This window comes from Thamnophis sirtalis, unplaced genomic scaffold (genome assembly GCF_051295495.1).
Source record: "Thamnophis sirtalis isolate CommonGarterSnake01/CBP01778 unplaced genomic scaffold, rThaSir2_p1.2 scaffold_2, whole genome shotgun sequence".
Lineage (NCBI taxonomy): Eukaryota > Metazoa > Chordata > Lepidosauria > Squamata > Natricidae > Thamnophis > Thamnophis sirtalis.
In genome coordinates, this window is record NW_028261382.1 from 173,521,322 (window position 1) to 173,533,489 (window position 12,168).

At 45.7% G+C, this 12,168-nt stretch overlaps 1 protein-coding gene across 1 annotated transcript; it reads right to left on the minus strand.

Annotated features, from left to right (window-relative positions):
- Window positions 1-1,801: 1,801 nt before the first annotated feature.
- Window positions 1,802-3,780, minus strand: PPP1R3G (protein phosphatase 1 regulatory subunit 3G). Its single transcript, XM_014064530.2, has one exon. The coding sequence runs from the start codon at window positions 3,720-3,722 to the stop codon at window positions 2,655-2,657; it is 1,068 nt and encodes a 355-aa protein (XP_013920005.2). The 5' UTR covers window positions 3,723-3,780; the 3' UTR covers window positions 1,802-2,654.
- Between the last annotated feature and the right edge of the window lie 8,388 nt (window positions 3,781-12,168).

The window sequence follows — 12,168 nt, forward strand, 5'->3', positions numbered from 1 at the left end:
TGCTTGTCGTATCTCCTTTTCAGGAATGCAACAGCATATGAAGGGGACCCCACCAATTTGTAAACATGCAATTCACCTATATGAAAGCCATACCTGGCCAAGGTACCTAGTGTTTACACCTATAAACACCTGGCAAACTTTTTCTTTAAAAATTTTAAATATTCCCTTCAACGATCTATTAGGGTTTTTTTATTAGGTCTTCCTAATTATTAGGTCTATTTATTAGATCTTCCTAATAAAAGATACAATTACAGGACCTTACAATTGCAAAACATGGATAAGCAGAGTTTAAAATATTCTATCTTCTCTTATATTGCAGTGTATCTCTTCCCTTCACCTTCACTATTAAATAAATGTGGGTTTTAATTATACAGTATTTCTCTTCCAGACGCTCAAACTACCAACGCCTCTGTATAAGTATCTTTTAAAAGTTCCAGAAACTTTAGAAAAGTTTTTTTTATATATAAAAGAAGCTGAGAAAGGCTTATTTAAAAAGATCCCAAGTTTAGAAAAGCATTCTTGGAAGCCCACCCTGGTCTTAGTTTCTAACTAAGACTCTTCATATGCATTAGATTTTTCAACATTCTGGATTTTTAGGCTGCAGGCAGTGTCTAAGGATTCTGAAAATTGAAATCAGAGACATTTAGATTGCAGAAAATTGCCATACACCTGCAGTTTTGTCTTTAAAAGGCAAATATTTTAATGTTTAATGTTAAACATTTATATAGCCACCCATCACCTAACCAACTCTGCACTGTTAAACATGAAGGGAATTTACATTAAGGAGATCTTAATTCAACCTGATTGCTAAACAAGTTTATTTTAGATCACTCAGTTGAGGAGCTCTGGAAGAAACTATTCAACTAATGAACAGTTTACTTAACTGTTCCTTCACAATTACAATTCAGTGTTGTGCTCTCCCATCTATTACAGTTAGGTAAGTTTTCAAACTTCAACATGAGATGACTTGGAGATACAGAATCTGCAGTTTAAAGAATAAAGTAGCCATCAAGCAGAAAATCATTTAATTTGCACTGCTCACTACTCACAGTGGGCCAAAGGCCCAAGAGGGTAACTATCATTTACCCTCTTATAAAATTATTACACTCCAATGGTGGGAGGGGGATGTAAGTTGCACTTAGACAGAACACCTCCACTGTTGTAACTCCTTTTCCTCTGGTCATCCTCTCGGCATATACAAGAGTCAACCTACTAATAGTCATTCAGATTTGAGTTCTCACATACATACTTAGTTCCGTGACCCGTCAAAACCGCGTTCCACAAAACCGCGGTCGACGAAATCGCGTATGTGACGTCATCACAACGCGACGAAAAAGATCGAAAAATTGAAATAAAAATTAAATTACAGCAAGCCGATTCACATAAAGGTAAGGGTTAGGTTAAGGGTTAGGGTTAGGTTAAGGGTTAGGGTTAGAGCGTTAGCGTTACGTTTAGCGTTAGGTTAAGGGTTAGCATTAGGTTTTTCGTTACGTTAAGGGTTAGGTTTAGGGTTAGGTTTAGGGTTAGGTTTAGGGTTAGGTTAAGGGTTAGGTTAAGGGTTAGGTTTAGGGTTAGGTTTGGGGGGGGTTAGGGTAAGGTTTTTGCTTTATTTTTACATTTTTCGATCTTTTCCGTCGCGCTGTGACGTCACATACGCGCTTTCGTCGACCGCGATTTTGTCGTCCGCGGTTTTGTGGTAGAACCACTTAGTTCACAGCTTATACGGATCTCCAATCTCCAAATAGCGTGGGAATTGTTCTTAAGACATGTGATCCCTGGATAATGGAGCAGACATTAAAAGTTTCAACGCAAACCATGCACCCTTTATTCAAGACCTGATCAATTCCTGTGCTAAGAAGTGTTAAGTAATATTTTAAGTAGTTCCCAACATAACCATCACCTACAGTAAAATAAGAGTAGTCATCCCTTATAGACTTGATATTTGCAAACGTAACATAATTTCACAGCTGCAATTATAAAGAAGCTTTGTTCTAAGGCACAATAGGGGAAACCTTCAAACATTCAAACATTTTTTTTTTTGCTCTAGTTATTCCAATTCCCAGAGAAGGGTTCTGAATTCGGGACAGCAGCAATTCTAGGCTTTGTAGAAGTCACTGCCTAAAGCAGGAAAAAGCAGCTCAAATCCACAGATGGCTTTTTAAAGGGGACAAAGTTCCAATCCTACTGTAGTTCTTTTTTCCATACCCAAAAGTGAATATAGCCCCAAATATAGGGCAAAAAAAAAGACTTCACAAGGATTGCTATCCAATGGGTCTTAAAGCATTCTCATTTCCCGGGTCAAAAAGTGCCAGAAATATTCGGGATTCTTCTAATAACTCAAACAAGTCTTCTCTCTCTCCTAAGCCGGACCACGATTCCCCCCTGGCTGCCTCTTCGATCCAGTTCGAAACCCGCAAAGGCTTATCAGGCTGGCGGCGGGCAAGGATGACTGAAGCGCGAAGTGATGTGGCTGGCTTATCTCGCAAGTTTGGCAAGGGGCGCAAAGGCAAGTGGTGGATAGGATTCAGCCCTTAGGATGCTGCGCTGCAGGACTCCGGAAGATCGCAATGACGCAAGGCAAATTAGGCTGGTTTTTTTGGAGCGATTTCGGGGCAAGAGCCGCCTGGCACCCAACCCAAACTCCCGAGTTCTCATCACAGGGGAGTTGCGGGCTTCTCGGCACTGCAATCGCGGAGGGTGTAGTTGGCCCCGCCGTTGTTGTCCCAATGCTCCCCTTGCTGGCTTCGGTAGCAGATGGCGAAATGCACGGCCGTCCCGTTTGGCAAACCGGGAGGCAGGCAGAGCGAGAACTGGTAACGCTCGACCGGAGCCGAGCCGTCCGAAGGGTCCCCGCCGTCGGGCAGCGGCAGAGCCGGGACGTCGAGGAAAGAAAGCCACTCGTTGAAAGTGTAGCGCACCGTCACCTCCTTGGAGCCGGGGCAGCTCAGCACCCTCGCCACGCCGCGCACGTCCGTGGGCGCCCCGCCGAGCGCCGTGCCCGCCACCTCCTCCAGGCAGACGCGGTCCCGCCGCAGCCGCTCGGCGCCGTTGGGCTCGTCCGCCCCATCCAACCGGGACGCCAGCCGGAGCGGGACCTGGGGCGGAGACCGAGGGAAAGGCGACGCGGCCGACGCGCAACCCCCCAACTCGGCCAAGGCGGCGGTGAAGTCCTCGAAGTCCCTCTGGCGCATGGGGAAGCTTTGCAAGCGGGAGAGGACGGCGTGGGGCACCTGCGGCTCCTCGGCCGCGCTGTAATGCTTCACGCTGGCCAAGCACAAGCCCAGGGCGTCGGCGAACTGCACCCGCTTGGTGCAGCAGCCGCCGCCGCGGAGGGCCGCCGTCGGGGAAGCCGCCGCCGCGCCGCCGTCCTCGTCCTCATCACTCTCGCTCCCGTCGCTGTCGCCCGGCAGCAGCCGCCTCTGGAAGAACCGCACCGGGCTGTCCGGCAGCGAGAAGGAACGGCCGGGCCGGCGGCGGCGCCACTCCAGCAGCACCTCCTCGTCCTTCTCCCGGGCGGTTGCAGCGTTGCAGTCCCGCTCCGGCTGCTGGTTCTCCTCCGCTGGTGCTGCTGCTGCTGCCGTCGCCTCCTCTTCCTCCTCCTCCTCCTCTTCGGCGTCTTCTCGCCATGCTGGGGCTAAGGCAGCTTCTTCGTTGGGCTGGGACTCCCCGAAGGGAGCAAAAAGTTGCCCCAAACTCAGGACTGCCGAGCCGCGGGTCTCCATCGCATGGCGCCGAGCGCTACGCCAAAAGCTCCCGCTTCGGGAGAAGCCAGCTTCGCTTTTTTTTTTTCCCCCACCCCGCACCCCTTGCCGCTCTTGCTTCGGAGTTTCGTGGGAAGCAGCGCTGCTCCGTTGCAAAGCAGGTCGCTTTATCTCTATGGGTGGCAAGGAAAAGGCATTCGGACCAGGAGGCACGCCCCCTTTTCCCCTGGACTCTCTCCCTCCCTCTTCCCCCCCCCTCCCCCGAGGAAGGATGGGGCGTGGCGAGGCGGGGTCTCCCAACAAGAACCCGTAAGAAGAAGGGCGGGGCGGGGCCTCCTACAAGAACCCGTAAGAAAGAAAGAAAGAAAAGGATGGGGCGGGGCCTCCCACAAGAACCCGTAAGAAAGCAAGAAAAGGGGGCGGGGCCTCCCACAAGAACCCGTAAGAAAGCAAGAAAAAAACGACATTCGCCAGAAGCTCAAACGCACGTAGCCTCCCCGCGCGGCAAATTGGGAAGCGGGCGGGGGCGCGCGCGCGCCTCACTGTCGTGAGGTAAAAGGCGTGTGGGGGGCGGGGGGGGGGAGAGGGCGGAGATGGAGTATAATAATTTAAGCGGGAACAAGACCTCCCCCCCCCCGGGGCGGGGCCGAAAGACTCCCAGCGCGCGCCCGCACGGACGCGCGCACACACACACACGTACCCCTTCTCCTCACGCTTGCAGGCCCGGCCTTGCCACACCCACCCTTGCCACGCCCACCCTTCTCCACATATGGTATTATCTCCAACCTTGAGGAGAAGTTTTGGGGAGCGCGGAGGTCCCGGAGAGGAAATGAAATAAGAGAAGCCTTTTCTTCGCCACAGGAAACTCTTTTTTTTTCTGATTCAAGCCCTTTAGTCGACCACCGCGACAGCCCCACCCCTTTTCCTCCTCCTCCTCGCTCTATTCTCTTCTGTGATTGGGGGATTCAGGGGTCGGTGTTGGTGCAGCTGCGCGATGTTGGCTATATTTATACAGGGGGTCTCCAACCTTGGCAACTTTAAGCCTGGAGGACTTCAACTCCCAGAATTCCCCAGGTCGCTGCCCCACCCCTTTCCTCCTCCTCGCTCTATTCTCTTCTGTGATTGGGGGATGCAGGGGTCGGTGTTGGTGTAGCTGCTTTATACAGGGGCCTCCAACCTTGGCAATTTAAAGCCTGGAGGACTTCAACTCCCAGAATTCCCCAGCCCGCAGCCCCACCCCTTTCCTCCTCGCTCTATTCTATTCTGTGATTGGAGGATTCAGGGGTTGGTGTAGCTGCTTTATAAAGGGGCCTCCAACCTTGGCAATTTAAAGCCTGGAGGACTTCAACTCCCAGAATTCCCCAGCCCGCAGCCCCACCCCTTTCCTCCTCCTCGCTCTATTCTCTTCTGTGATTGGAGGATTCAGGGGTCGGTGTTGTTGTAGCTGCTTTATACAGGGGTCTTCTCCAACCTTGGGACCTTTAAGCCTGGAGGACTTCAACTCCCAGAATTCCCCAGCCCGCAGCCCCACCCCTTTTCCTCCTCGCTCTATTCTCTTCTGTGATTGGGGGATTCAGGGGTCGGTGTTGGTGTAGCTGCTTTATACAGGGATCATCTCCAACCTTGGGACCTTTAAGCCTGGAGGACTTCAAATTCCCAGAATTCCCCAGTCCGCAGCCCCACCCCTTTCCTCCTCCTCGCTCTATTCTCTTCTGTGATTGGGGGATTCAGGGGTCGGAGTTGGTATAGTTGCTTTATACAGGGGTCTTCTCCAACCTTGGCAACTTTAAGCCTGGAGGACTTCAACTCCCAGAATTCCCCAGCCCGCAGCCCCACCCCTTTCCTCCTCCTCGCTCTATCTCTTCTGTGATTGGGGGATTCAGGGGTCAGTGTTGGTGTAGCTGCTTTATACAGGGGTCTTCTCCAACCTTGGGACCTTTAAGCCTGGAGGACTTCAACTCCCAGAATTCCCCAGCCCGAGCCACACCCCTTTCCTCCTCCTCGCTCTATTCTCTTCTGTGATTGGGGGATTCAGGGGTCGGTGTTGGTATAGTTGCTTTATAAAGGGGTCTCCAACCTTGGGACCTTAAGCCTGGAGGACTTCAACTCCCAGAATTCCCCAGCCCGCAGCCCCACCCCTTTCCTCCTCCTCGCTCTATTCTCTTCTGTGATTGGAGGATTCAGGGGTCGGTGGTGTTGTAGCTGCTTTATACAGGGGTCTTCAACTGGGAGTTGAAGTCCTCTAGGCTTAAAGTTGCCAAGGTTGGAGACCCCTTAGAGCTGCTGTCCGTAGTCAACTACTATGCATTGCCCTGGAAGGGTTTATGGCGATTCTTTACGCTGCATGGCCAACCGTATACTACAGTGGTTCCCAAACTTGGCAACTTTTAAGACTTGTGGACTTCAACTCCCAGAATTCTCCAGCTAGCTCTTCTGGCTGGAGAACTCTGGGAGTTGAAGTCCACAAGTCTTAAAGTTGCCAAGTTTGGGAACCACTGGTATACTAGGAAGAGAGGAGGGACATAGAAAACATATTCAGGGGTCCCCTTTGGTTGTTCGGGGAACCCCCTCTATTACAACATGTGGGCAATTTGACTCTTGTTGGGAGAAGCGTTGCTGTCAGTATCTAGCAGGAGCCCGTGGATGGTTTTGAACCCAGCCTTATCTAAATCAGTGTTTCTCAACCTTGGCAACTTGAAGATGTCCGGACTTCAACTCCCAGAATTCCCCAGCCAGCATTCGCTGGCTGGGGAATTCTGGGGAGTTGAAGTCCGGACATCTTCAAGTTGCCAAGGTTGAGAAACACTGATCTAAATTATTGTCCCACACAATTTAGGTTACGCTGTAGGCTCCCGGCCTTTAGCAAGAGTCTCAAAATGTGGCCCTTCCACATAATTTGGAGTGCTAATCTCTCACACTCACACACAACACTACAAAATGCCTTTAAGGGTGGGGAAAACAGGGAAGCAGCAGAACATAGATTAACCTTTTCCCCCCATCTGGTTTAATCTGACATACTGACTGAAGATAAAATTCTATGAAATGAGTAAAACCTATTACAGATTCTGATTCTGATTTGAGGTTAACCTGCTTCTCAAATGTAGTTAATCTGTAGGAAGTTTATCACCCAGCCCTCTCCCAGAAAAAATGAAATATCCAAGGAAATATTGAAAAGGCAGAATATTCCTCTGGATGAGAAAAGAAAGAAACGTGTTTTAAAAAGACAGAATAGCTGCCTGCAGCTTCCTGCCCATCCCCACTTTGTCAATGGGCCATTAAGAATGCCCAGGTAGTCCACTTTACATAATAAAGAGTTCTCCACTTCAGGTCCAGGGGAGATGGGATTAAAGCATGATAATATTGGCCCCAACTGACCACATGGCATCTGAGAACTCAACCAAACCTGGATTCAAAACGCAGCCTAGAGAGTTGCCCCTGCATGGCCTCATGGGAGTCTGACAACCAATCAGAATACATTGCTTACACAGGAACAGGAAACAGAGAGGTGGGACTGAGCAGGTTATAAAAAGCCTAGCAAGCCCCTCCCTCAGCCCTTCTCTTCTTCTCCACCAACATTGAAGCATGTGATCACCTTTTCTGTTCAGGGCTCAAGCCACGTGGTCCTGTCCACCATTAAAACCATCTTTCCAAGCAGCCTCCATGTCTCCAGTGTCTTTTTCCTCACTTGGAGCTGAACCCAGAAGGACATTTCTTTCATCAAATCAATGGCTTGGGTTTCAATGATAGCTAGGCGTAATCCCATGCTTTAACATGCTTTGTGATCTAGTGCAGATTCATGCTTTACAATTTTTCAGTGAGCACCATGGAAAGCAAACACTGGACTGAAGAGGTCTTTGATTTTTTGATGTACAGAATTGCTTCTCCTGCAAAACAATACAGTGGAGAACTCATGTGTATTGTAATTTCTATAATAACCAGCTTCTTCTATTTGTTCCTCTGTAGACTTTTGGGATACTAACTAATGTGCATTGGCCATGTTAGCTAGAACACGAAACGGGATTGCTTTTATAATTGCAAATCTTCCACTTAAGTGTTCTGAAATTTGCAGTTTTAATTTGCGCATTACAATTCTATTTTATTCACTAAGATGTTCCCCTGACTTTAATGAAGGAAGTCCAGATGTTTTGTGCCAATATAAATGAGTACAGAGCACAGCACTGAGACTTCTAATTAAATCAAGAACTGCAAACTTCTTTGGCAAATTCATTGCCTTTGTGAACACTGAAAAACTGAGTATTGCTTTCAGCAGCTTGCAGCCAGAAACAGGATAATTCATTTTCAGTCACCTGGGGATTACATGGTTGCATTTAATAAAAACTAAATGAAGTAAAATTCAGAATACCTAATTAATTTTTAGCCATTTGAAATTATATAAGTTATCTTTAAATCAGCTAATTTGGAAGGATTAGCAGGCAGGAAAAAATATGTCCAATTATATTTTATTAATATATGGAAAATACACATATCTTTGATTCTGCATTTCCACCTTATGGATATTCTGTGAGAGTATAGTAAAATGTACAAGGAAAAATAACATTCCAAGAAAGAAAAGGACCAGGCCAGGTCAAATTGTTCAAATTTTTAACAAACCTCCAAACTGATTTTGTTACAGCTGAAGCTACTTGTACTCTAAAATGGTACAGCCCAGTAGTAGTCTCCTTCCTTTCCCCCTTAAATAGTTCTGAGGCATATGTATATGTGTGTGTGTGTGTGTATATATATATATGTGTGTGTGTGTGTGTGTGTGTGTGTGTGTGTATGTTGTTGTATTTGTGCTGATAAATAAATTAAGGGAGACTAGTATAGATATATTTCAAGCTATTTAGCTCTCATCAGCTAGCCATACCCTTACTGGGATTTGAACCTGGGCTATATTACATACTAGGCAGATATCTTAGCCATTAGGCCACAGGCTCTTATCCGTTATCAGCGAAGCCAGGGTGAAAGGTATCTATTAGATTTTTTTTTATTTTTACAACCCCCGGTATGCCCAAATATGGGAGGAAGATCACTACTTCCATTCTCTGTCCTTCGGCTGGTCACAAGAGACCATCCAGGCAGAAACCCAATATTTTTACGGTTGCCTTTTTTGTTACATTTTGTTGTATTTGTGCAAAATGTAACAAAAAAGGCAACAGTAAAAATATTGGGTTTCTGTCTGGATGGTCTCTTGTGACGAGCCGAAGGACAGAGAATGGAAGTAGTGATCTTCCTCCCATATTTGGGCATACCGGTAAAAATAAAAATAAAAAGCATTCATATAGATAGATAGATAGATAGATAGATAGATAGATAGATAGATAGATAGATAGATAGATAGATAGATAGATAGATAGATAGATAGATAGATAGAGATAGAGATAGAGATAGAGATAGAGATAGAGATAGAGATAGAGATAGAGATAGAGATAGAGATATAGATATAGATATAGATATAGATATAGATATAATGAAATTAAAAGGGATACATCTGCTAAGTATTGCCCCTTCATACTCATGCATTTAATCAGCAAGAGTTTACACTAAATATCTAAATTATACATTCTTCAATTCTGAATGCTTTCTGGTAGAAGAGCAATCAGGCTTCAGAGTTATTCATTCCCTATTAGACCAAGTCCAAGTCTGTATTCTACAACACCTAATGAAAATCACACTTCTAAACTTGACTCTTATTTATATGCAGCCTTTACACAACCAGCCTTTCTGTCTGCTTTGTCAAAAGGCAAGTAATGCCTGGAACCCCGAGAACTCTTCGGTGGGTTGCTGTCTGCTCCTGCAGTTGTGCAAACTTGATGGAAATCCACGCTTGAAATTTCATTGTGTGATTTTATAAAAGAAATCCTGATCTGAAGACAAGGTTGGATCTTGGCACCATATCCACGCTTAACATTTATATTAATTAATTGCCATGATATCTTGGCCAGCTTAACTCATAATCTTCCAAAGCTGGCCAGCTGCAACTCTCCTTTTGCACAATCCTATTGTGGGAGATTGCACTGGGCTTAAAGTAGCCTTATTATGCTCACTTGTTCATTTTTGCTGGGAAGAAGATTTAAAGATAAAGCTTTCCAAAGCTAAGGTGGTCATTTTTGCTAAACCCTACAGTCTGATTTTGAGTGTTAAATACACATGTAAAAGATCCAGGGGAAAAATTTTAAATATCTGAGCATAGTTTTTCAAGCCTTGATGATATTTCCCCTAAAACTCAATTTAACATTAGACTTTCAATCTGTTTAATGTTCCTATATTGCATTATTCATCTCTACTGCAAGAAAATATTCTTGGCAAAATCTCAGCTTTATGGTGGTCAAATCAAGCTCTATTACAATTGTGGGAAGTTATCACCCAGCCCTCTCGCAGAAAAATGAAATATCCTAGGAAATATTGAAAAGGCAGAATATTTCTCTGGATGTGAAAAGAAAGAAACATGTTTTAAAAGACAGAATAGTTGCCTGTAGCTTCCTGCCCATCCCCACTTTGTCAATGGGCCATTGAGAAGGCCAGACTAGCCACTTGGTAGACAGGACCACATGGCTTGAGCCCTGAACAGAAAAGGGGGATCACATGCTTCAATGTTGGTGGAGAAGAAGAGAAGGGCTGAGGGAGGGGCTTGCTAGGCTTTTTATAACCTGTTCAGTCCCACCTCTCTGTTTCCTGTTCCTGTGTAAGAAATGCATTCTGATTGGTTGTCAGACTCCCATGGGGCCATGCAGGGGCATCTCTCTAGGCTGCGTTTTGAATCCAGGTTTGGTTGAGTTCTCAGACGCCATGTGGTCCATTGGGGCCAATATTATCATGCTTTCCTGTAGCTGAAGTGGAGAAGTCTTTATTATGTAAAGTGGACTAGCCTGGCCTTCTTAATGGCCCATTGACAAAAGTGGGGATGGGCAGGAAGCTGCAGGCAGCTATTCTGTCTTTTTAAAACCTGTTTCTTTCTTTTCACATCTAGAGAAATATATCTGCCTTTTCAATATTTCCTAGGATATTTCATTTTTTTCTGGGAAAGGGCTGGGTGATAACTTCCTACAAAACCTAATCCTAATGTTACCATTTTAAAACCCGTAGCCTCTCTGTGTGCATATACGGCAATCCCATGAAGTCAACAAAATAAAACTGGGCTTAGGGGAGAATAATTGAACAGAACCGAAATAGAAATAATTAGAAAAGAATAATTGTGCACGGGGGAAAGAAAAGCAGGAGGAGCCATCCCAGTTACTCTTCCTAATGACATTTCAATGGAACTGGACAGAGGCAATTCTTCTCTTTCTTGCAGCCCTTCGTATAGGTTGTCAAAATGCACCTGGGAAGGTTTATAAGTTCAAAAGTTGTTTTCGGGAAAGGAAAGAAGAGACAATGGTTCTGGTCTGTTGGACTAGATTTTTTTCCCCCGGGGATCATCACAGGTATTTGGAATGGAATGCAGGGAGTGCTGTAGCACAGGAAAAAAGCTAAAAACCTTATTCGAAGCATCTTTATTGCTTTATAATGATTTTAGCCTGCTTTCCATTAAAGTAATCCTCAAACAGGAGGCAATAAAAGAAACGCATAAAGCACACGTAATATCCACAAACAAACAAAATTCCCCAAGTTTAAAGCTAGAGGAGAGGGCCAAAGATGAAAGAAACAGATCAGCTGCCACCAAGCTCAACAAATCTTAGGGGCAAAGTATTTGTATGCACTTGACACTGAAAGTGCCACCCCACTTGATTCAATACTACTGTATTTTCATCGGTTATCCAACCTTGGTTTCAAATTATTTTAATTAAATGTGAAGCTGATCTGCAGGATAGTGAAATTGCAGCCTCTGGTTTCTTTCTTCCTGTCTCTGGCCTCCACGGGTAGTTTCAGAAAATAAAAATGACAACAGACAGCAAACTTACCAGTTTTTCTGCCAGTAAAGAATTTTTTTCAAAGAAGGTTCTTACCGACTGGGTCCCTCTCTGCTTTTTTCTTGCCTGAAAAAAGAGATATCTATTAGATATTAAATAGATAACGAACCAGAACTCTGGGGGCAGCTCAGTTAAGCTGCCGGCGACGGCAAGCCCCTCCCCGGACGTCTCAAGCCCCTCCCCGGAAGTCAAGCCCCTCCCCTTTGTGGGACCATCTTCAATGCACTCAAAATTTTGAATGAGCCTAAAACGATGGATGTGCCACTGTTTTAGGATCCACACAAATTACTTCGTGAGAACGCATTCTCGTTTTATATTGTAGGAAGTTGTCACCCAGCCCTCTCCCAGAAAAATGAAATATCCTAGGAAATATTGAAAAGGCAGAATATTTCTCTGGATGTGAAAAAGGAAGAAACATGTTTTAAAAGACAGAATGGCTGCCTGTAGCTTCCTGCCCATCCCCACTTTGTCAATGGGCCATTAAGAAGGCCAAGCTAGTCCACTTTACATAATAAAGACATCTCCACTTCAGCTACAGGAAAGCATGACAGTATTGG